At 41.6% G+C, this 26,105-nt stretch overlaps 1 protein-coding gene and 1 pseudogene across 4 annotated transcripts in view; one reads left to right on the top strand and one right to left on the bottom strand.

The window, feature by feature from the left end:
- Positions 1-26,105, bottom strand: part of NAPEPLD (N-acyl phosphatidylethanolamine phospholipase D) — a 47,002-nt gene that overhangs the window by 17,902 nt on the left and 2,995 nt on the right. For all 4 annotated transcript variants that reach the window (XM_012456502.2, XM_012456509.3, XM_012456518.2 and 1 more), the window contains exon 2: positions 7,398-7,707. In XM_012456502.2, coding sequence (XP_012311925.2) covers positions 7,398-7,691 — 294 coding nt within the window. In that variant the 5' untranslated portion in view covers positions 7,692-7,707. The remainder of the gene's footprint in view (positions 1-7,397; positions 7,708-26,105) is intronic.
- LOC105720220 (calponin-2-like) lies at positions 3,816-4,742 on the top strand (annotated as a pseudogene).

The raw sequence follows: 26,105 nt of genomic DNA, 5'->3' as shown, positions 1-26,105 counted from the left end.
TGAGAATAGAATTAGGAGTGGCTGGCACACAATAAGCACTCTACAAGTATTCCAAAGAAGAAGCAAGCAAGTTCCAACCATGACAACCAATCAGGCACCAATCCTACCAATCTTACGCATTTCCATGGAGCCACTAACCTAGTTAAGATGCTAAGAAATATCCAGACATTCAAAGCTCTCCAGATTGCTCAACTACCTACCTGTAAACTCAATCCATGCACAAGAGCCACCTTGAAAACAGCCAACTTAAGGCACAACATAAGCCTCCTCTGCTGCAAAATCTTCACTGGCTCTCCACTGGCTGACAAAGTCTGTCTCACCTCTGCCCAGCAGTTAGCGGCCCAGGGACTGCTCCAATTCTCCTCTCTGGCTGTGTTTCATGCTCCTCTTCCACATGTGCTCTGCTCCACCTACACGGAGACTGCTTCCCACTCCAGATTGAGCTCAAGAACCCCACACGGCACTCACCCCACTTCTCAGGTTAAATTACCTTCCCCGCTCATCCCTTCGGACCATCTCTTGAGTCTCCGCAGCTAGAAGCACTCGCTCCTGCCTCTCAACTTCCATATCTCCCTATTCACATATCTCCTCTGGATATTCTATGTATACAGAATTTATCCCATGTCTTATGAAAGGTGGAATCATTCACAGTGCTCAGTTTGATGAGTGAAACACAGCATGTGCTCAACAAAATTTGTTGGATGAGTAAATAAATGAATGTCAACTTTCAATCAGTTCTTAAATTTGGTAGTTACATTAGTGAACAATGACATATGCCAAGTGGCATACTTATCAAGAATTAATGAGGAAAGGGAGAGGAAATGAATATAAACTGAGTACCTACTATGTACTCATACTTAGCATCATATTGAGCACGTAGTGATGATGATAAACTACCTAATATATCAAGTACTTTAGTATAACACAAAATAAAAAACTATTAACAATAGCTACCATTTATGAAGTACTTATTATGTGCTAGACAATGTACTAACTGCTACTGGCTACTAACCACAACACTGAAGGTAGGTCCTATAAACCAGCTCCATTCTACAGATAAGAAAACAATGAATTAGAGAAGTGACAGCACTCAGGCAAGGTCACCCAGCCAGAACCACTGTAGTAAACCATACTTCTTCCCATTAAACCTCATTTAATAACATGTTTTCTTAAAAAGTAACAGCCTGGGGTCCAGGTTGGGAGAATAAGTGGAGATGGATTTCAAAAGGACACAAGGAAACTTTGGGGGATAATAGATATGTTTATTATATGGATTGTGGTGATCTTCTCGTGGGTATACACATACGTCAAAACTCATCAAATTATGCATTTTAAATACGTGAAGCCTATATTATGTTAATAAAACTTTTTTTTTTTTTTGAGACAGAGTCACTCTGTTGCCCAGCCTGGAGTGCAATGGTGCAATCTTGGCTCACTGCAACCTCCGCCTCCCGGGTTCAAGCGATTCTACTACCTCAGCCTCCTGAGTGCTGGGATTACAGACGTGCACCATCATGCTCAGCTAACTTTTGTATTTTTAGTGAAGACAGGGTTTCACCATGTTGGTCAGGCTGGTCTCGAACTCCTGACCTCATGATCCGCCTGCCTCAGCCTCCCAAAGTGCTGGGATTACAGGCGTGAGCCACCATGCCCGGCCTCACTTGCATTTTCTTGACTAGATCAAGACTTTCTTGGCTGGTCTTCCTTTTTGAAAGCTGCAAAAGGGAAAATCCCAAGACTCATAATTAACTAGTACACTAATTAATGTTTTACTTTTCTCAGGAAAAGGGAAAAATCCTAACATTCATTCAACCGCTACTCTTTGGAAGGTGCTTCAGGTATATTCTGTCATTTAAATTTGTGAAGCAGATATTACTGCCATTTTACAGATGACCAGACCAAGGCAGACTAAGGTCACTAAGAAACTTGCCAAAGTCATACAACAGGGAAGTACCCAATCACGAGGGAAATCTAGGGCTTCCTGACTCAAAAGACCTCTCTTTCACTAAGCTATGCTCCTTCCATGGCATAAATATTATCTTACATTAAAATTAAACCATGAAACTCATATCTTCTTAATATACTTACTATTTTAAGAGCATACGTGTGTGTATATTAATGAGGTAAAAGAGAAAGACGTGACTCAAATCCATTTAAACCATGTTTTTAAAATATCACGTTTAAAGAAGACAAGATAATACTTTTCCTCCAGCTGAAGACATTTTAATCACCTTAGAAAACTTTACTACCTATACCTCTAATTTGCAACTCAGATTTTTTAAATTAAAAAATAACATTTTTCTTTTTCACATAAGATATATGTGAACACTGAATAAATATAGATGTGTTACCAAAAAAACTCCAATTCAATTAATTATTGATGCTAATGTTTGACATTTTTGCCATATGTATTAAGAGTATGAGATCAATCAAAATGGCTTAATATTTTTAAACTCCTTGATTATAAGAGAAAATGCTCTTAATGTCTGGAAAATGCAGAAAAATATAAATAGTGGCCACACTATAACAACATGCAAACATGCAGAGATTATAACCACTGTTAACACTATGATCTGTACTTGTAGTCCTATTTTATGCATGGCATGTTTGAAATCAGAGTATTCATACTTTCCAGTTTTATAAAAAAATCATGTATCATGACATTTTCGGTCATCACTAAAACTCTATGAGACATAAAGTTTAAAAAAATGAAATTATTGAGGAAATTTTTCAGAATTAAATTTTTTTTTTTGGATTGCAGAAATTTATTAAAATTGGAAGACATTGTTTAATTAATCTTCTCTGCCATAAAACTGTATCAGGCTATCTACAAAAACCACTGGGAGTCTGAGGATCACTTGAGCCCAGGAGTTTGAGGCTATAGTGAGCCTCAAAGGGCGACTGTACTCCAGCTTGGGTGACAGAGTGAGACTCTATCAAGGGGTAAGCTGCATGCTTGCTTGCTATTTGTGGTCATTAAAAACCCTAGACATCTTTAAGAAATCAGGTCTGCCTGAACTTCTGCAAGCATGACTTTTGAGTTCCTTGCTTCTTTAAAACTTGCCGCATGTGCACTATTGTCAAGCCAATTCTCCATCCTTTAGAAGGTCTCCAAAAATCTGCACTCAAGCCATCCACAAATAAAAACGTTACCAGTAGTAAAACCATAGAGCTGGTCTAGACAAGTAAGATTCTATCATTTCAACTTCCAGGTTTCTGCTTAATGCCTGTATGCCAATGGCTAGAGTTAGGCTTGCTCTTTAGGATCTCAGCAGTTATTAGCATCCCTCTTTTGGGACACAACTGTCTATAAGGTGCCATGAAAAACCACACTCCATCGCACCTAGCATCATTCCTCTCAGGAGCCAACTCCTCGGAATATAATTTTTTTTTTTTTTCGAGACAGGGTTTTGCTCTGTCACCCAGGCTGGAGTGTGGTGGCACGATCTCAGCTCAATGCAACCTCTGCCTCCCAGGCTCAGGTGATCCTCCTGCCTCAGCTTCCCAAGTAGCTGGGATTACAGGCACACTCTACTGCACCTGGCTAATTTTTTGCATTTTTTTTCTATATAGAGGGCATTTTGCTATGTTGCCCAGGCCAGTCTCGAACTCCTCAACTCAAGCAATCCTCCCACCTCAGCCTCCTAAAGTATGGGTAATACAAGCATGAGCCACTGCACCTGGCCATGTAATATTTTTAAAAAAGATAAAACACAGGAGAGGCATCCCAGCCCGGCACCCGCCCCGCGGTCCCATCTTGTCCAGTCCCATCTGGTCCCGTCCTACCACCGTGCCCACCACCATGCTCACCAGCCATGAGCTCCACGCAGTTCAACAAGAGCCCCTTGTACGGCTGTCAGCCGAGGTCAAGAACCGGCTCCTGTCCAAGTATGACCCCCAGAAGGAGGCAGAGCTCCACAGCTGGATTGAGAGACTCACCAGTCTCTCCATCAGCCCCGACTTCCAGAAGGGCCTGAAGGACAGGATTATCTTGTGTACACTCATGAACAAGCTACAGCCAGGCTCAGTCCTCAAGACCACCTGCTCCATGCAGAAGTGACACCAGCTAGAAAACCTCTCCAACTTCATCAAGGTCATGGTCAGCTATGGCATGAACCCCGTGGACCTGTTAGAGGCCAACGACCTATTTGAGAGTAGGAACATGATGCAGGTGCAGGTGTATCTTCTCACCCTGGTGGGGAAGGTCAAGATTAAGGGGCTGCAGAAGGGGTGGACATCGGCATCAAGTACTCGGAGAAGCAGGAGCAGAACTTCGAGGACACCACCATGAAAGCCAGCCAGTGCGCCATTGGGCTGTAGATGGGCACCAACAAATGTGACTGCCAGCCAGTTAGACATGACCACATATAGCACGAGGAGGCATCTCTATAACCCCAGGAACCACATCCTGCCCCCATGGACCACTCAACTATCAGCCTCCAGATGGGTACAAACAAGTGTGCCAGCCAGGTGGGCATGACAGCTCCTGGGATGCAGCAGCACATCTATGACACCAAGCTAGGAACTGACAAGTATGACAACTACTCCATGTTCCTGCAGATGAGCTACACACAGGGCACCAGAGTGGCTAGGTCTTTGGCCTGGGCCAGCAGATATACAACACTAAGTACTGCCAGCAAGGCACCGTGGCCGACAGGGCTCACTTGGGCACCAGCGACTGCCCAGGACTGGGGGAGGTACCTGAATCTCCCCCTTGCTACCAGGAGGAGGCCAGCTACTGAGGCTCCCAGGACACTCTCTCCCCACATCATTTCCCCATCTGGGTGTTTGGGTTTTTCTGTGTTTTCATCTTTCTCTTTTCTTAACCTGTTAAGTGCTGCCAATCAACAGAGGGTCTGTGAGTGGCAGCATGGGATCAGGCAGCAGAGTCTTTTTCCCCTTTGCCTTGGTCCTTCACAGGACTGAGCCACTGGGCTGTGGAGAAGGGGTCAAGGCCATATCCCAATGTGTGTAGGGTGAGGGTCCCTGCTGGCATGTAGGCCAAGCTGTACTGGGAAGAAGAGACCTGGGCTTGGAGGGAACTGGTCCCTGAAGGTTTCTGGTTGCCTCACCTCTTCCTCCTTTTGTCAGCCGATCAGTTTGTGGTTTATGTACCCGAAAAAGTTTCACGAAGTATAATAAAAGAAAAATACATTTTTTTCCCCCGAGGAATGGGGTGGGGACAGTGGAGAGGGTGCTGTGAAAAGAGATATGGAAAATGGGGCTTGGCCATGATGCTAAATATCTTAGACTCCAAAGTGGCTGGATTTCCCTAGGACCCTCAGACCAACAGACCTCAGACCCTCAGACCTGCCCTGGGGCCCAGTGGGAAAAGTGAGGCCTGTACAAGGAAGTGGAATTCTGAGTTGTTGGGGCTAAGCCTGACCTCCTCTTCATGCTAATCCCCCACACTGTGGCCTCAGTAGGTTTTTTTAGTTGTTGTTGTTGTCCAGGCTGGAGTGCAATGGCGCGATCTTGGCTCACTGCACCTCCACCTCCCGGACTCAAGGGCTTCTCCTGCCTCAGTCTCCCAAGTAGCTGAGACTGCAGGTGCTCCACCATGCCTGGCTAATTTTTGTATTTTTAGTAGAAACAAGGTTTCACCATGGTGTCAGGCTGGTCTCAAACTCCTGGACTCAAGTGATCCGCCCGTGTCGGCCTCCCCAGGTGCTGGGAATACCGCCGTGAGCCACCATGCCCGGCCCCTCAGTAGGTTTTAAGGAGCTCCCAGCTCTCCTCCTCCCCTTCTGGGCCTGACCAGTTATACTGCTCCATCTGTCCCACCAACTACTGCACAGGGACCCCCACCCCAGGGGCCCTGCTCCATGAAATACAATTGTGGACCAACACAGTAAAATCTTTGTTTATAAGAAGAAAAAAAAAAAAAAAAAACAGGAGAAATTTATTTTAATTATAGAGAATTGATCTAGGAGGTCCAAAATAGAACTACTGTAACTAATAGTCATTTTAGAATAAAAAGATGTAGGGAAAGGCATTTTAAAAGATAGAGACGACATTTCCTAGAACTGAAGGAAATGCCCACCACACACAGAACACAGTGAATAAAAGAACTACATATCATGGCAATTTTCAGAACACTATTGCCAAAGATGATTCTCAAAGTCTCTAGGGAGAAAACAAAGGGCCTGTTCAAAGGATCAGGAGTAAGAATGACACTGAACTTCTCCACAGCCGTACCAGAAATAAAGTTATGGAGGCAATACTCTCAAATTCTGAGAGAAAACTGCAAACAAAAATTCTACACCCAAACTATCAATCACGAGTGAGAATAAAGACATTTCAGACAAGCAAGGTTTCAGACAACTGACTCTCCATGTACCCTTTCTCAGGAAGTTCACTGAAAATGTGCTCCCCCAAAATGAGAAAATGACACAGACAGAGGAACAAGTGGGATGCAGAAAATAAGGGCCACCATAGAAGACACAAAGGAGCCCAGGAGGCTGGTGAAAGGTGCCCCAGAACAGAAGCTGGCAGAAGCCCTGGAAGGCATCAGCTCAGACTACAGCCTTGTGCTAAACAACCACCTCAGGGTCTTTCCCTCAGGAAATTGGCATTGAGAAGCCATGGAAGGCAGGGAAATAATCCATAAATACAAAGAAAGTCAAGCAGATGAAAAGAGGTGTTGTTAACATGGCCAAGGGAGAGGTATATATATAAGGAAAGGAGACTTAGCTATAGTACTTACTTGGATCACCAATGAAAAATATTGATATACTCAGAGGAAACCATGAAATCAACTTAACTGAAAACCGTGATCTATCTATTCTAGCAGACTAGGAAAAGGCCAAGTAGAATCATTCTAAGTAAAACTAGTATATTTAAAGGCTAGGAACCTATACTCAAATTTCAAGGTCTGGAAAGGTCATCTGAAGCTCCCTTTTATAGCTTTGGCAGCCTTATCCAAAGATTAAAAGCCAAGCACTTTAGGTCACGCCTTCACCCTCATAATCCATATTCCACACACGTACCAGGCTACTACCTTCCAGAGCATGTCATGCACTTTCTCACCTTCCTGACCTTGTTCATGCCATCATCCACCTGGAAAATCACTGTCAAAATACTTCTTAGCAATCTAGGCCCAGCTCAAATATCCACCTCCCGTGTCAAGCCATCTCTAGCTCTGCCTGTCAGCATCACTTTCTTTCTGGTACCTCTAAAGCACTCTGTTCCTACCTCTAGTTACCACCAGATTAGGGTTGGTTATTCCTATATGCACTCTGCTGCTGAATGATGAACTTTAGGACCTAGATTACACCTATCCACTTCATCTCCCCAGACAGAATTCTATGCCGTATGATATACAAGGGCTCAAATAACTAACTTGAGTGTTATATATTAAGAGTGAATATAAAGCACGCAAAAAAGCCAAGCGCTACCTCTTTAGAACTTGGAACACTGCTGTGATTTTTCTCCATTATCAGCCATTTGAGAACATTGGGAATAGAGGGGTTTCTCCATGTTGGCCATGGATTCACAAATCTCCCATCTTTTCCTTTCTTAGATTTAGTTACATCTTCTTCTAGTCTATAATCTAGTTTGAAGCTTTTCCTAGAAAACCTAGAAGAATCACTTCCTCCAGAATTCCGTGCTGAATTTTCACGTTTTCTTACTGCTTCTTTAGGATATTGGCTGCTTGTCATCAGGGACTGGTTGCTTTCATTTTCATCCATGTCCTTTGGTGAAGAACTAAAAAAAACAAGGAGGAAAAATACTGAGTTGAACATAAAGGCATTCAAACATAGCACAAGGTACTATTTGTTAGCCAATAAAAATTTCTCCAAACTTATAAAAATATGATGTCTCTAATAGCTGAAACTTTCTTCCTGCAAAGCATAATTTTAGAATACAATATTACTTCTTGCTAAATAAGATGTTTGCTTTACCTATTAGCATAACTGCCAAGCCTTTAAAAAATCCTTTATCTCCTGTAATCCAAAACATATTTCCCCAGCCAGCATGTAAGCATATTAAATTTTCCATTTCAATGACATTCTGTAGAATAAATTAAAGCACCTTCATGAATCTATAATATTTTCATGCATGAATTTAAAAAATATTATTGTTAACAACACATAATAAGGACTGCTTCAGTTCCTTGAGGGAATTTAGTAATTCAAGCAAGTCCCATATATACACGAGTAGGCCTGGTTACATTTACACTGAAGATATTCTGTAATCAATGCCCCTAGAAACTATGAGTCCAAATCCCTAGAAAGGAGATAACACATTAACTGAGAGACATTTCAATAATGTATTGAACTGATCAATAAAATACATTCAAATTAATTCAGAACTGCAAAGTCAGTGAGTGTGTATCCTAGCTATATGGCCTTGAGCAAGTTTCCCACACTCTGTTTATCATGATTTCCTCATCTATAAGATGGACAGAATGTTACTTGCCTCCTAGGGTTATTGAGAAGACCTGTAATACAAGTAAAGCACTTGGAAACATAGTAACACACAAATAAACGTTTCATCACAGCTCAATCAATGTTACCTCTTGCTGCTGACTTCACTATTGCTACTACTTCCACTGCTTAACTGAAGGCAATAACATCCCTGATTTTGAACTATACAGGACTCCAGATACACAAAAGTGATAAACAACGTATCTGCAACAAATTTTACTTCTTTCTTATTCTGTTAAACAAACATTTGCTTTCTGTTTCATTAAACAAACATTTGCTTTCCGTTTCATTAGTTTGAATACACTGTACACACAAATAGCACACTTTGTAAGTGGGAATAAGGAGTAACAGAAAGCCAAATATTCTTTGTTTTATAGCTACAATGGTGTTTAAATAGAAATACTGCCCCAGAGAGAAAGGGAAAAAACACAAACCCTAGGATGAACACGTACACTGAACCAAACTTTTTTTTCCAAACTGTCTAATCTAGAAAAGAAACACTGTGAAGAAAAGAAACTCCAGCTGACAAAAGCTAAAGCACACGTGGTTGCTCAGCCACCACTGTGTGTGGGAGGGCCCAAGAGGCAATGACCATCCATCTAAACCCCACTTCAAGAGTTAAGAGAGAGTCTAATGAGATTTATACCTTGGGCAAATAACTTACCCTTTCTAATCGTCCATTTTCTTCCTGTAAACTGTCTACCTACCTGTGGAGGTTTCTTTCAAAGGACCAAATGGCACAAGGTACATAAAGTACCTGGCACTCACAAATGTTCACTCTTCTTTTCCCTAATCTTGTTAACTAGCAGTACATCTAAATTCTGCTTATGTTCTTTATTTTTGAGACAGGATCTCATTCTGTCACCCAGGCTGGAATACAGTGACTCAATCATGACTCATTGCAGCCTTAACCTCCCCAGGCTCAGGCCATCCTCCCACCTTAGCCTCCCAAGTAGCTGGGACTACAGGTGTGTGCCACCATGCCTGGCTAACTTTTGTATTTTTAGTAAAGATGGGGTTTCACCGTGTTGCCCAGGCTGACCTTGAACTCCTGGGCTCAAGCAATCTGCCTGCCTCCTCGGCCTTACAAAGTGCTAGGATTACAGGCACAGGCCATCATGCCGTGCCACATCTGAATTCTTTAAGTTCTTCTAGAATTTAATGTGGTCTCAGTGAGTAAGCTCTCATAGAATCACTTTTTCTGGGTTATAATTAAGTTCAGGTCAAGACCTTTAAAAAGAACAGAAACAATGACCATCCATCTAAACCCCACTTCATTTAACAGATGAAAATATACAAGTTTAGAGAGTTTAGGCCAGGCACGGTGGCTCATGCCTGTAATCCCAGCACTTTGGGAGGCTGAGAAGGGTGGATCACCTGAGGTCAGGAGTTCGGGACCAGCCTGGCCAACATGGTGAAATCCTGTCTCCACTAAAAATACAAAAATTAGCCAGGTGTGGTGGTACGCCTGTAATCCCAGCTACTTGGGAGGCTGAGGTGGGAGAACTGCTTGAATCTGGGAGACGGAGGCTGCAGTGAGCCGATATCACGCCACTCCAGCCTAGGCAACAGAGCAAGACCCCGTCTCAAAAAAAAAAAATTTTAGAGAGCTTAAGTTACTTCTTAACAAGATAATATGTCCAACAGATGGCAGAGCTGACCTCATGCTACCCCTTGTCATGATAAAACAGCTTATGAGATACTTGTATTTGTCATATACATATATGTATACATACATACACACATATCATAATTCTACCAAATAACATTAATAAATTTTTGACTCATAGTTTTAAACAATCAAGGGATAAAGGAGAAAGGAAAAAAGGGCACTTTGATTCAAAGACTACAAAAACAACGTCAAAATAGGGTTGTGAACAACATCTAGTGGTCTAATGTAGCTAGGACACAAAAAAACAAGAAAGGGCCAGACGCAGTGGCTCACCCCTGTAATCCCAGTACTTTGGGAGGCTAAGGCAGGTGGCTCACCTGAGGTCAGGAGTTTGAGACCAGCCTGGCCAAGATGGTGAAACCCCGTCTCTATTAAAAATACAAAAATTAGCCAGGCATGGTGCCACGTGCCTGTAATCCCAGCTATTTGGGAGGCTGAGGCAGGAGAATCACTTGAACAGTAGAGGCAGAAGTTGCAGTGAGCCAAGATCATACCACTGCACTCCCGCCTGGGTGACAGAATGAAACTCTGCCTAAAAGGGGGAAAAAAGAAAAAACCAAGGGAGGTTTGTGAGAGTCGAGACTGTAAAGGGTTAAAAGACTGGATGGCAAACATGGGACTAGATTGTGAGCCTGGACTCCCTGTAAGGAGGTTGGGCTACACTGCAGGCAATGGGGAAACACTGAATATGCTTAAAAATCAGTGCGCTTAGGTGCCGGGTGCAGTGGCTCATGCCTGTAATCCCAGAAGTTTGGGGAGGCCGAGATGGGCGGATCACGAGGTCAAGAAATCGAGACCATCCTGGCCAACATGGTGAAACCCCATCTCTACTGAAAATACAAAAATTAGCTGGGTGTGGTGGCAGGTACCTGTAGTACCAGCTACTCAGGAGGCTAAGGCAGGAGAATCACTTGAACCTGGGAGGTGGAGGTTGCGGTGAGCCAAGATCATGCCACTGCACTCCAGCCTGGCAATAGAGCAAGACTCCATCTTAAAAAAAAAAAAAAAAAAAAAAAGCAGTGTACTTAGGGAAGACAACTCTGGTAGCAGGATAAAAAAGGAAGGAAGTGGCTAAAAACTGGAACTTGAGAGATAGATTGAGTAGAAAACAGAAGAAGCCTAGAACACCCAGTAACACTGAACCACCACGCTATACGTTTCATATATTTCATTTAAATTCATATTCCTAGAAAATCCTCAAGGTAGGTATTATAATCTCCATTTTTTAATAGCCCAGTCCAAAGATGAGGAGGAAGTGCGATGAGAAGAGAGAAAGCAGAATAAATCCAAGAGATGATAAAGAAACTGAATCAATAAGACTAGAGGGTATTTGGATAGTCACAAATTTTAGAATTTGTAGGGCTGGTTGGTCAGGAGGAGGGCGGGCAATTAAGTGGGAAGAGGCAGAAATGGCAGCACCACTAATCAAGATGGATTCTGACCCAGTGAGTTTGAGAAGGGTTTGAGGTCATAGGAAAGCAAGAACCCGAGAGAAAGTCCACATTGACACCCAAAGGAAATGGATGACTCTGGGATCCAGGCTGCTTTGGGAGTGACAAAAGTGACAGTGAGAGAACAGAGAGGTTTCCAGGGGCCTGAGTGTAAAACAGAAGTGAAAAATGGTTCAGGCCGGGCATGGTAGCTCACGCCAATAATCCCAGCACTTTGGGATGCTGAGGCCAAGGCAAGAGTTCCAGACCAGCCTGAGCAATATAGTGAGATCCGGTCTCTACAAAAATATTTTTTTAAAAATTAGCCGGCTGTGGTAGTGCACGCCTGTAGTCCCAGCTACTCAGGAGGCTGACAGGGAGGATCACTTGAGCCCAGGAAGTTAAGGCTGCAGTGAGCCATGATCATGCCACTGCACTCCAGCCTGGGCAACAGAACAAGACTCTTAAAAGAAAAAGGGAAAAGAAGAGAAAAGGAAAATTGGTTCAGTGATCTTTTTCTCTCCAGACAATAGCTTTTTCAAAGTTGTCTATTCATACAACCTCCATTTTCTCACCTCCCAACCACTCAGTCTTTCACCCCAGTCAATCCATAGAAACAGGTCTCATTACCAAATAGCCATCCTCTCCTAACAAACCCCCTAACACACACAAAGTCCAGTTTTCAGGAATGCTGTTTAAAAAAAAAAAATCTGCTGGGCTTGGTGGCTCACGCCCGCAATCCCAGCACTTTGGGAGGCCGAGGCAGGTGAATCACCTGAGGTCAGGAGTTCTAGACCGGCCTGGCCAATACAGTGAAATCCCATCTCTACTAAAAATACAAAAATTAGTCAGGCATGGTGGCGCATGCCTGTAATCCCAGCTACTTGGGAGGCTGAGGCAGGAGCGCTTGAACCCAGGAGGCGAGCCGAGATCACCTCATTGCACTCCAGCCTGGGCAATAAGAGCAAAACTCTGTCTCAAAAAAAAAATTTTTTTAATAAATTAATAAAATAAAATAAATCTGATACAAACAAAACAAAATGAAAAAAACCTCCAAAGAGTTTTTTGAGGTCAAAGGTCACCAGGATGGTTCACAGGGTCTGTGTGTCTAACCCTACCCACACTCTCCTCTGCTCAAAAAACATGGCCTGAAACTATTTCCTCAGATGTATCATGTACCCACTTCAGGGCCACCAACTGCCACCACAGGGTCTTTGCCCGTGATGTTTTAATATCTTGGGGTGTAGGGAAATGGATAGTCACAGGATTATGTATTGTCATCCATGATGGATGTTAAACCAATACAAAATAATGAAACTTTGAAGCACCATTTCACACAATGTACTGTAAATGAAAGGGCAAGAAGGAGCAGAAACACATAAAACCTGAGCCTTGACAATCTGAACTGGTTTTTCTGGAGGAAAAATACTGGAAGCCCATTTTGGTTAATGTGCAAAATGACAAGCTCTGCCAACAGGTGCTCCAGTGACAAAGGAGCCTCAGCCTGAGAGCGAGTCACACGAGAACACTCCTCATCCCAGTGTCCTCTGGGCACTCAGTAGAGGACACAGCAACAATCCCACAACAGTCATCCTTAAACATCACAGATGAAACGACGGAAAAACTAGGAATGAGGAAGAGTGGGTTGTCTGTATGCTTCTGTATTAACTAGCTTTGAGCTCTTCAAGCTTGACAAAACCCTTAACAAATCTAGCTGGAGTTTCTGTAATTAAATGTGGCAAATTTCCAACTATTTCTTGTTATGTACCTGTTTCCAAAGTTAAAAATGTAAATGAAAATCCCTTTGGGAGGCCGAGGCGGACAAGGTCAAGAGATCGAGACCATCCTGGCCAACAAGGTGAAACCCCGTCTCTACTAAAAATATAAAAATTAGCTGGGCCTATAGTCCCAGCTACTCAAGAGGCTGACGCAGGAGAATCGCTTGAAGCAGGGAGTCAGAGGTTCCAGCAAGCTGAGATCACGCCACTGCACTCCAGCCTGGCGACAGAACGAGACTCTGTCTCAAAAAAAAAAAGAAAAGAATCCACCCTTGATTTCAGGCCAACACCAACTGAAAGTAGATGTGTACATGAGTACACATAAATTGTAAACGACCATGTCTCAAAAAGTGCTTTACGACTTGGTAAAGATCTTTCCAAATACTGATTTTGCGTCAACTAAAGATACTATGAATTCTGAAAGAGCAATCTAAACAAATAAGTAATAAATAAAAATACCAGGAACTGTAAGGCATCCTGTTGTTTCATGTGCCACTAAGAAAGTAAAAATATCATCAATTAGGTCACACATTATACATGACATATCTTGATATCAGTTGTGTTAAAATGTGAATAAAATGTCTGTCTCAAAACGGATGAAATATAGCATTTTATGTTTGAAAATAAATATGTTGAGAAAAGAGTAAAAACATTGCTCTTGGTAATTAAATATAATCAGAAGCATAATTAATTTGCTCATCCTCTTTCCCTGTGAACAGCAGCTAGTTATAAGCACACCAAATAGCTAAATTTGTTCTAGAAAACTAGAATCCAGAAGCAAATTTAAATGTAACAAAGCCCTGTGACAAATGATAAATATAAAATGCAAATGCTCTAGCCGGGCACGGTGGCTCACACCTGTAATCCCAGCACTTTGGGAGGCCAAGGCGGGCAAATCACCTGAGGTCAGGAGTTCGAGACCAGCCTGACCAACACGGTAAAGCCCCATCTCTACTAAAAATACAAAAATTTGCCGGGAGTAGTGGTGTGTGCCTGTAGTCCCAGCTACTTGGGAGGCTGAGGCAGGAGAATTGCTTGAACCCAAGAGGTGGAGGTTGCAGTGAGCTGAGATTCTAGCCTAAGCAAGAGTAAGACTCTGTCTCAAAAATAAATAAATTAATTAAAATACAAAATAAAACAAATGTTCTTTTTTAAAGAACAATTCATTACAAAAAGGACAACGTAAATTCCATCTAGTAATTACGAAGGACATTCTCTACATTTTTTAAGATTAACTGCCTATTTAATAGCAGGACTTACCCCTATGTCTCCAACCAAAGGGATGTCTGAGCTATGACATTTGGTGAAGACAAGTCAGCTAAGTACAAATATTTTCTCTCAATAACTGCACACATGGGTAAAATCCTTTCAAAAAATAAGAATTATCTATTTCAAAAGCAAATGTTTGATGTTTTCTCTTTTTGACATTTAAGATTTGCCAACTGCCTAGAATTGAATGCACTGTTTTATCATGTAAAAAATTAAAGAAAAAAAATCACAGTAGTACAACATATGTTTAGGATTTCAACATACTCATAAATTATGAAGTAGCAAACCATCATTCCCAGAGTAGACATTTAATAAACACTAACTGAGTTCCTGTCCATTACATAACAACAAAGACGTCAAATCTGGAAAGTATTCAGAACTGTATTTTCAGATATCTCTGACTAAATAAACTTAAACTTACAATTCTGTATTTGCTCTCCTTATCCTTATTGAAGAGAAAGGGCCTTTTTGATACAATGCTAGATAACACAGCTAATGAAACTATGTCAATTCACTGAAATGTCTGCAAAGGGCTTCAGTGGGGTACAATTAAACTGTTGCCATCCTTCACATTCAATAAGATTCCAGACAAGACTGGTTTTACTCCCAGAGGCATTTAGGAGACCAGTGGGAGGCCAGATACATCCAAGCACAGGAAGTATACTGGATAATAAGAAGGAGAATGTTCTGTGGGAGGTATGTACACAACATCCATCAACCAAAAAAGTACTGCACTGTTACCACTCAACTTCATTCTTACCACACTTTATTGACTTAACAACCAGTTTTGCTAAGAAGCTGAAGGAAAACAAAGCAAACAGAAGCTTAAAATACAGTACCTGAGAGTATACTAAATAAGTTATGACATTTAATAACAATTATTGCATCAAAAATGGAATTAATGTACATGCATAACATAAATTTAGTTATATGTACATATAAATCTATATATCTCACCAAACAATTTATCTTCACAAGAGGGGAAAGAACACTAGTTAGGAGTCAGAAAAACTGAATTCCAGTTCTACTATTAACTAGAGATGTCAGACTGCGGGGAGTAACTCAGCCTCTCCAAACTTGGGTTTACTCATCTGTTCAATAGACGGTAACTCCTAAACATCTCCTTGAATGATTGTTAGTCATTCAAGGAGACCATGGGTTAGTACTTCAAAGTGCTATACATATGGAAATTGTTGGCCAGTTGTGGTGGCTCACGCCTGTTATCCCAACACTTTGGGAGGTTGAGGTGGGCAGATCACTTGAGGTGGGCAGATCACTTGAGGTCGGGAATTCGAGACCAGCCTGGCCAACATGGCGAAACCCCGTCTCTACTAAAAATACACACACACAAAAAAAATTAGCCGTGTGTGGAGGCATGTACCTGTAACCCCAGCTACTCAGCAAACTGAGACAGGAGAATCTCTTGAAACCAGGAGCTGGCGGTTGCAGTGGGCCAAGATCACACCACTGCACTCCAGCCTGGGTGACAGAGCAAGATCCCACTTCAAAAAAAGCAAAAAGCAAATTGTTGAGGCTGGGAGTGGTGGTGAGTGGTGGCTCACACCTGTAATCCTAGCACTTTGGGGGGCCAAGGCAGGCAGACTGCCTGAGCTCAGGAGTTCAAGACCAGCCTGGCTAACATGGCGAAATTCCATCTCTTAAAAAAAAAAAAATACAAAAAGAAATTATCTGGGCATGACAGCCTGAACCTGTAGTCCCAGCTACTCGGGAGGCTAAGACAGGAGAATCACTTGAACCCAGGAGGCAGAGGTTATGGTGAGCCAAGATTGCAGCACTGCACTCCAGCCTGGGCAACAAAGCAAAACTCTGTCTCACAAAAAAAAAAAAATGCAAATTGAAGAGTAAATATATGATAAATAGGACCTTTTGAGCCAATTAAGTTGTTTTTCAGGTGAAAGATAACATTCTAGAATTTCATATAGCTTTAAAAACCTAGGTTGCTGAAATTTTTTCATTTTTCTTTCCTTAATTTTACATAACAAGACTATAAAAGTACATAAATTTTGTTATCCTTTAAAAACAAACCATTTATTTTCTTTTATTTAACAAAACTTTCAAATTTGTCGCAAAGCATTCATCTGATTATAGACAAAAAATTATTTTGCTAAATAATTCACAAAGAAATGCCAACCAACCAAAAGCATTTAAGAGTCCAAATAAATAGGTTTTTGTTTTTTGGGGTTTCTTTTGAGACAGAGTTTTGTTCTTATTGCCCAGGCTGGAGTGCAATGGCACAATCTCGGCTCACTGCAACCTCTGCCTCCCAGGTTCACGAAATTCTCCTGCCTCAGTCTCCCGAGTAGCTGGGATTACAGGTGCCCGCCATTATGCCTGGGTAATTTTTGTATTTTTAGCAGAGATGGGGTTTCACCATGTTAGTCAGGCTGGTCTCAAACTCCTGACTTTGTGATCCGCCCACCTCGGCCTCCCAAAGTGCTGGGATTACAGGCATGAGCCACCACGCCCAGCCCCAAATAAATACTTTTGAGAGGAAAGAATGCAAAACATAATTTGAACCTTTGGGATACACTCTATTAACAGACTTTAAGTCACCAAAATAAACACTCTAGAAGCTTTCTCTATAATAAGAGGTTTTCCCCATATGTAAGTAAGAAAGCAAAGCTTTCATTAGAATAAAAAACAATAAAACAAGAGAAACAGCTGACTTAAGAACAAAGTCCATTTATAAATACCTTTTATGTATGACTGGAATCCTTAGAGTGATCAAATTAAAATGTCATGTTATGGCAAATTTGGAAAACATGCATAAAATATTTATTGAAAAAACATAGTTATCACCTCTTTAATACCTTAAAAAATAATACCAAGCACAAAGTGCAGATTCACCTCCGGTATAATCGATTATACCTAAATGATATGCAGAAGGATTTAACTGAAAAGGCCAGGCCAGGTGTGGTGGCATACACCTATAGTCCCAGCTACTCAGGAGGCTGAGGTGGGAGGACTACTTGAGCCCAAGAGGTTGAGGCTGCAGTGAATTGTAATTGAGCTGCTGCACTCTGGCCTGGGTGACAGAGCAAGACCTGTGTCAAAAAAAGAAAAAAAGAAAAGAAAAGGCTGGGGGAAGACGACATAGGAGGAACAGTAAGTTGATGCCTGTGGAACTTGAAAATGCATCCTAAATATGTCAGATGATCTTTTTTGTTTTTTGAGACAGTCTCGTTCTATCACCAAGGCTGGAGTGCCGTGGCGTGATCTTGGCCCACTGCAACCCCCATCTCCCAGTTCAACCAATTCTCATGCCTCAGTCTCCTGAGTAGTAGCTGGGATTACAGGCATGTGCCACCACACTTGGTTAATTTTTGTATTTTTAGTAGAGATGGGGTTTTACCATGTTGGCCAGGCTGATAGATAATCTTAAATGTTCATTTACTAACCCTGACCCAAGATTTGAACAAAAAAATGCTTCCAAAATGGGACTATTTTCTATTGACTGTCTCCATCTCATAATTAAGTATATGAAAAGAAAAACTTCCAATGTAAGGCATAACCTGTAAAAGAAAGCAATGGAGAAACGTGTCTTTGTAGCTCCCTGATAGGACAGAGAAAGAGGGGGAAAAGCACAATGTTCACTTCTTTCTGACTTCAGTCTGGTTCCAACTTTGACCCTAGTGAATTATGTAACCTTTAAAAAGTCACTTAACATCACTGAGACTTGCTTTCATTCATCTGTAAATAAGAGGACTGGGTTGTACCTCTAAAGTCTTTCCACCTCTAAAATTCTAACAATCTCCAGTTGTACAAAAGAGCCAGCTCAGGCCACTGAAGAGCTGTCCTCTCTAACTGAGCCTTGGCCAACCCCTCCTATTTCTACTCTCTCAAATAAAATTCCCAGCTCAGGTCTGGCCAACTTCCCCAGGCTGGACTGGCAAGGGATAAGCAAAGTATTTCACCTGAGAACAGCAAAGTTATCTACTAGAAGAAAGTGCAATTTCACAGATTTATCAGGTAGACTAGGAGGCTATTCAGAGCACGGACATATAAATCTGATACAAAAAGCCATTAAATTTTCAAACTTAAAAAGATTCCAGATATTATTTTAAGGCCTTCTACTTAAAGCATTTTAAAAGTAGTATTTAACAAACATTGTTTGAATGTCTACTTTATCTACGTCCTAGCTCTCCAGTTTGCTGTGAAAAATATGAATCCCTGACCTCCAGGGATTCCAAATCCATTAGGGGAAAAAAATCATAAGAAACCATAATAGATTTGGGCTTCATATCACGTTTACAGAAGTGTCAGCTCTGATTAATGAAAATGGTATAGGCTTTAGAATAAGGCATTTCCAAAACACACTGGCCAAATTCTCAAGATGGTGAGGAATACTTTTCCTTAGGTTCTGAGCGGTTCACACTGATAGCAACAGTCCTGTGATCCAACAGGTCAGAGAAGTTGAAAAGGCTCATAACTTGCTGAATTCAGCCAACAAGTTAAAAGGCCCTGATGTCAACAGAGAGGGTGATGTAAAGAAACAAAGTCACTAGAGAGGTCACTTGAACCTGTGATTCACTTACAGATGAATTTTGCAAAGGGGCAGATATGTTATTCTGCCTGCAATGTTATGTGTGGTCCATCCTCTTTGAGAAAAATGTAAATGACAAAAAATAAACCAGTCAGACTTTTACAAAGTAACAAGGCCCAGGACACAAGTATATCAGACCCTGTCCAGCCATCTCCTCAGTCTTCAGTACACTATAAATAACAGGGTCAGAGTGAGGCTGGAGACATCCCAAAAGGTTAACTAATACAATCTTGAGGTTCAAAAAGAGTTCAATTCAGTAGCCTGTGTTTAAGAATAGCAGGAATTGTGGAGCAAATTATAAAAGCATATTAAAAATGAATGTAATTAAAATATACCTGAATGGGTTATCAGGAAAAACCACATTACCAGAAAATGGGGCAAAAGAAATTAAAAACATCTTAAAATACATGCTTCCCAACTTTGCCCCTTATCATCCTAAGCTTCAGTTTCATAATTCTTAACCCAGTCTCTGGCACACAGTACATAGTAAGCCCTCAATAACTGAAAGCCACTGTTTTATTATGCTATGAACACTGTTTTAATAAGAGTAGGATATACATGCATACCATTTTTGCATTTCTACACTAATGAGATAGAGGAGCTGAGGGAAATGGCATGAATAAACTGAAACAGAATAAACTCTGGAATGTGTTTTTGTTCTTATATTTGAGTAAGAGAAGGCCTGGTCTTGGAATTCACAGAACTCCTAATACAAAACAGGATTTCTACCTGACCTCATAGTTCCTTGTGAACTCACCAATCCTCCTGGAATCATCAGAAGGTTCTCATCAGCTCAGAAGACTCACTGATAGAATCCTGGTTCTGAAAACAATAATCTACCAGCCTCCCTTTGTCTCCCTTCACTGGCCCCAGGAACAGAAGCTGCAAACTCATGATACTAATGGTGGCCACATCCAGACTCAGCACTTTTCCCAGGGCTTGCAGCCCCAGTTAAACAGATTCTTTTGCTCAAAGGAAAAATTTCCCACAATGGGAGCTGGCAAAACAGGCAACCAAGTTTCCCCTAAAGCATTTCAGTATTCTTGCTTCTCTTACTCTTAGCGTTCCTCCCATCTGCTTTTTCCATGGCCAAAACAGGTCTTCAAGAAAGGATCTGATCTCCAGTATGTCACTGATGAGGAACAAAGTGCAAATCCTCCCTAGATCATTTCCACTTCACAGGGGCACAAGGCCTTAAACCTCAAATGTACATCAGAATTACCTGTGGAGCTTTTTAAACTATACCTGAGGCTACTGAATCAAAAAGTCAGGTAGGGAAGTTTCTAGGTAATTTTTAAAAGTCTTGTGGGTGATTCTGATATAAAGGCAGGGTTCAGAACCACTGCTTTAAATCATTAGTCATTTGGCACAAAGTAAAACAAGCATTTAGGAAGGATCAAAGGGATTTTCTGGTATGCCAGAATTTATGCTAGCCTGGCAGCTGCCTACCATGAAGCCCACTCTTACTTCCTGTGTAGCACTCCAAGTTAGAGAGGCAGCATCATCCTGAAACTGCTATACAGTACTAGGGATGAAAGGAATAACTATTTTGCTAGGTAGAAAGTTTAATAGGGGCTGATAGGCATGATGGCTTACGCCTGTACTCCCAGCACTTCGGGAGGCTGAAGCAGGTGGATCATTTGAGGTCAGGAGTTCAAGACCAGCCTGGCCAACATGGCGGAAACCCATCTTTACTAAAAATACAAAAATTAGCCAGGCATGCTGGCAGGCACCTGTAATCCCAGCTACTCAGGAGGCTGAAGTGGAAGAATCGCTTAAACCCTGGAGGTGGAGGTTGCAGTGACTCAAGATCATGCCATTGCACTCCATCATGGGCAACAGAGCTAGATTCTTTCTCAGAAAAAAAGGTTTGGCCAGTTATGGTGGCTCACACCTATAATTCCAGCACTTTGGGAGGCCAAGGCGGGTGGATCATCTAGGGTCAGGAGTATGAAACCAGCCTGGCCAACATGGTGAAACCCCGTCTCTACTACAAATACAAAAATTAGCTGGGCGTGGTAGGGCATGTCTGTAATCCCAGCAACTCAGGAGGTTGAGGCAGGAGAATCAACTGAACCAGGGAAGTGAAGGTTGCAGTGAGCCAAGATTGTGCCACTGCACTGCAGCTTGGGCAACAGAGAAAGAGAAAGTTTGATAGGGCAAGGTTTGTACTCAATCCAACTGAGTCACAAATTTGACTCTGTGCCCCCAGGAAGCCAAGTCAACACAAAGGAAATATAATCAGTAATGATTCACATTGTCTATAATAACAAAAAGCACCCTGTACACAATGAGTGCACAATATTTGTGGAATGAATAAATGAAAAACACAGAGCTTACATTCCTAATCACTCTTCATTGGGATATAGTTATTTTTAAAAGATCTCCTGCTAGGAGTCAAATAATGAAGCAAAAGTGACCAGAAGATAGAGAGACAAAAGTTAACAGCAGGGATCTCCACCACTCTGCTAACAAAAATTAAAACCGCCCAGGTACAGGGGCTCATATCTGTAATCCCAACACGTTGGGAGGCCAAGGCAGGCCAATCACTTGAGCCCAAGAGTTCAAGACCACTCTATCTCTACAAACACACAAACACACATACACACACATATACACACACACACACCCAACAGGATTGCTTGAGCCTAAGAGGTCAAGGCTGTAGTGAGCCCTGATAGTGCCACTGCACTCCAGCCTAGGTGACAGAGCAAGAGCTTGTCTAAAAATAAATAATAAACAGACATAAAATAAATAAATAAAAATGGAAAAGTATTGGGGAATAATTGAGTAGCTAAATTCTATAGTGGTAAAGTGGTAGCACAGTGGTAAAGATGAAAAAATGCCTACCATAAAATCTAGCCTTCTTTCATCTGTCATGTGATTAGAAAAACAAAAAAACAGATGCTGGAGAGGATGTGGAGAAATAGGAACACTTTTACACTGTTGGTGGGAGTGTAAATTAGTTCAACCATTGTGGAAGACAGTGTGGCGATTCCTCAAGGACCTAGACATAGAAATTCCATTTGACCCAGCAATCCCATTACTGGGTATATATCCAAAGGATTATAAATCATTCTACTATAAGGACACATGCACACGAATGTTCATTGCAGCACAGTTTACAATAGCAAAGACCTGGAACCAACCCAAATGCCCATCGATGATAGACTGGACAGGGAATATGTGGCACATATACACCATGGAATACTATGCAGCCATCAAAAATGATGAGTTCCCGTCCTTTGTAGGGACGTGGATGAACCTGGAAACCATCATTCTCAGCAAACTGACACAAGAACACAAAATCAAACACCACATGTTCTCACTCATAGGCAGGTGTTGAACAATGAGAACACATGGACACAGGGAGGGGAGCACTACACACTGGGGTCTGTTGGGGGGAAATAGGGGAGGGACAGCGGGGGATGGGGAGTTGGGGAGAGACAGCATGGGGAGAAATGCCAGATATAGGTGAAGGGGAGGAAGGCAGCAAATCACACTGCCACGTATGCACCTATGCAACAATCTTGTGTGTTCTTCACATGTACCCCAAAACCTAAAATGCAATTAAAAAAAAAAAGAAAAACAAAAAAAATCTTCTCTTCCTTTTCTTCTCAGTAACAGAACCCGTTTTACTTAGGGTAACTATGAACCAGCTAAATGACAGCAATTCCCAGCCTTCTAGCTAGGGATAGTCATGTTGGTGGCCCTTTAACCAATGTGATACAAGACTTTTATGGTGCTTCCAGGAGTCTCCTTAAATTCTTCTCGATTTGTCCTGCATCTGGCTACCTGGAGCCATCTTGAGCCAGGAGGGTGCAGGCCACATCCTAGGAATGGCATTGAGGACAGCCAGGGCCCATCATATGAAGCCTGAACTGTCCAACTTTGGACTTCTTTCATGTATGGGAAAAACATATTTGAGCAATCTTTCAAACCACAGCAAAGAAATCCTGACACAATTACTGTAACTGGGAGGTTTAGGTTCAGGGGAGCTATAAAAACACTAAAGGTAACAAATGGCCAAAATGCAGCTTTCCTAATCCATATGTGGATGCCTTGATCAACACACTGCAGCCTTGAACTCCTGGCCTCAAGCAATCCTCCCGCCTTGGTGTCCTAAAGTACTGGGATTACAGACATGAGCCACTGCACCTGGCCCATTTATCATTTTTTAAGCACTTACTATGTACCAAGCACTTTAGATAATTATTATCCTCAGGCTATAGATGATGTAAAAGAGGCTCACGGAGTCTAATAGCTTGCATAAAGTAATAAAGTTGGTAACAGTTAGCTCTAGAGATCAAACCCAAGTTGACCAGATGCTAAGGCTCATGCTCTTTCCACTAATCACGTTGAATCCACAAGGAAAATTCAATAAATTTACCTTGAGTAAACACCTAGGTTCTAAAGTTAGTAGCATTTAGCAAACAGTTACGGTCTCACTGACAAGGCTTGCGTTTTTCTGATTTTTTTTTTTTTTTTTTTGGCTTTCAACAAAGTTTTCTTTCCTTTTTCAAAGTAAAAGGTACTTAGAAGATGCTCAATAAATACTAGTTTTCTTATAACTATAATTGCCCCTTTAATTTGACATGAAGAAGGTTTCAAATGCTTTAACTTTTATTGCTCAATTTTTCTTCTTCTCCTTTTTTTTTTTTTTTTTTTTTTGAGACAGAGTCTCACTCTATTGCCCAGGCTGGAGCGCAATTGTGCGATCTCTGCTCACTGTAACCTCCACCTCCCGGGTTCAAGAGATTCTCCTGCCTCAGCTTCCCTAGTAGCTGGGATTACAGGCACCTGCCACCGCACCCAGCTAATTTTTACATTTTTGGTAGAGACATGGTTTCACCATGCTGGCAAGGCTGGTCTCAAACTCTCAACCTCAGGCAATTCGCCTGCCTCAGCCTCCCAAAGTGCTGGGATTACAGGCATGAGCCACTGTGCCTGCCCTTATTCCTCAATTTTTCTAATTTACAGTTACATTGATAAGAAACATCAAGAAATAATTGGTTCTATATTTTAGTCACATAAACAGAAAACATACATGGTACCTTGAAGACATTTCCTTTGCTTTCAAAAGGTGAGTTTATACAGCATAAAACCACCTAGCATGTTATCTTTCAAGCTGGGGAGAATGGCTAATCAAGTCCCATAAAGAGACACTGTCAGGTGGGAGGACCAACATACCTGGTTTGCCTGAGGATTTCCCAGTGTTAACATTTAAAGTCCTGCATCTAAGCCACGTGTGGTGGCTCACGTCTGTAATCCCAGCACTTTGGGAGGCTGAAGCGGGCAGATCATTTGAGGCCATGAGTTTGAGACCAGCTTCGCCAACATGGTGAATCCCTGTCTCTACTAAAAATACAAAAATTAGCCAGGCATGGTAGTGCATGCCTGTAGTCCCAGCTACTCAGGAGGCTTAGCACAAGAATTGGTTGAACCCAGGAGGTGGAAGTTGCGATGGGCTGAGAACCTGTCACTGCACTCCAGCCTGGGTGACAAAGCAAGATTCTGTCTTTAAAAAAAAAAAAATTCCTGCATCTTGGGAACTCCCTTGGTTCTGGGAAAACCTGGAGGGTGGATCATTCTATGCCTCAGGTTATCATATAAATGCATAGTCATATCTTCAACAAAATTTATAAATGGATGGGCAGTTTAAACTAAATTGAAGATGAAGATTATAAAATAAGATGTGGAGGTATCCAGGTGGCTAAGCAAAATATATATATATAATGTTCTACATAATCAGGCTTAACTAAGACAATGTTGCTAAGAATACCAAAAAAGTTTATTAGATCAAATTCTTCATTCTGATGATATTCAATATGTGCACCAGTATTAGCATTCACCCAGCAAAAAAACAGGCTTCAAACAGCACATGCACATTTATATACAATGGATATTTAGTCTACATACAAAAGTGAGACACTATATGAGGAAAGATTGAGAAAGGAATCAACTGTCAGCCAAGAATTGTAAAGTAATTCATATCTGTGAAATGGTGAAAAGCCTAATTTTGATGTTTCAGTTTTAAGGTAATCATGACAGGCTAAACTCCTGTGAAGACAGAAATGAAAAATCTTCACGTTAAAGAGATTGGACCAGGTACATTCCCTCTAATGTCCCTTCCAACTTGAATATTCCATGACAGAAGTCATCACTTGTGTGATCCTTTTACCTAATAGGTAAAGCAAGTCAGGCCAGAGAGTTACATGACATTCCAAGGATCTAGCTCTGGCTGATGATGGCGCCTGGACTATCTATCAGCCATGCTGTCGCCTTAATTATGCTTAGAAACACTTGGAACCAAAAGAGCATACAATCAGCACAGGAGATAAATGACACATTTTACTTTATGTGGGGTATTTTACTTAGTTTGGGTTCAAGTTAAAAAAAAAAAAGAACTTGAGTTCAGGAACTCTTTAAGCTTTCATTGGTTACTTTAACCATAAAATACCACAACATTCTGGAAAACACACACATACACACACACACACACCCAAATATGTTCACACTATATAAACAGGTTAGTTTACAGAGCTTTTCATGAGTTCTCTAAACAAACTAAAGGAACACACACAGTAACTTGAACAGGAAACATCTTTGTAATTGAAAGACCTTCAAAATACAGAAAATAACTACTTTCAAAACAAAGACTGCTGTCATCCAGCTGCCCTATTAAGATGTGACCAGTTTTGGCCGGGCGTGGTGGCTCACGCTTGTAATCCAAGCACTTTGGAGGCCAAGGTGGGTAGATCACCTGAGGTCGGGAGTTCAAGACCAGCCTGACCAACATGGTGAAACCCCGTCTTTATTTAAAAAAAAAAAAAAAAAAAAAGATGTAACCAGTGTTAGCCGGGCATGGTGGCAAGCCTGTAATCCCAACTACTCAGGAGGCTGAGGCACAAGAATCACCTGAACACAGGAGGAAGAGGTTACAGTGAGCTGAGATTGCCCCGT

The sequence above is a fragment of the Aotus nancymaae genome, unplaced genomic scaffold (assembly GCF_030222135.1).
Source record: "Aotus nancymaae isolate 86718 unplaced genomic scaffold, 86718_ANA_hifiasm-v0.15.2.pri h1tg000002l, whole genome shotgun sequence".
NCBI lineage: Eukaryota > Metazoa > Chordata > Mammalia > Primates > Aotidae > Aotus > Aotus nancymaae.
The sequence above is the reverse complement of the archived record's forward strand: the minus strand, read 5'-3'. Positions and strand labels throughout refer to the sequence as shown.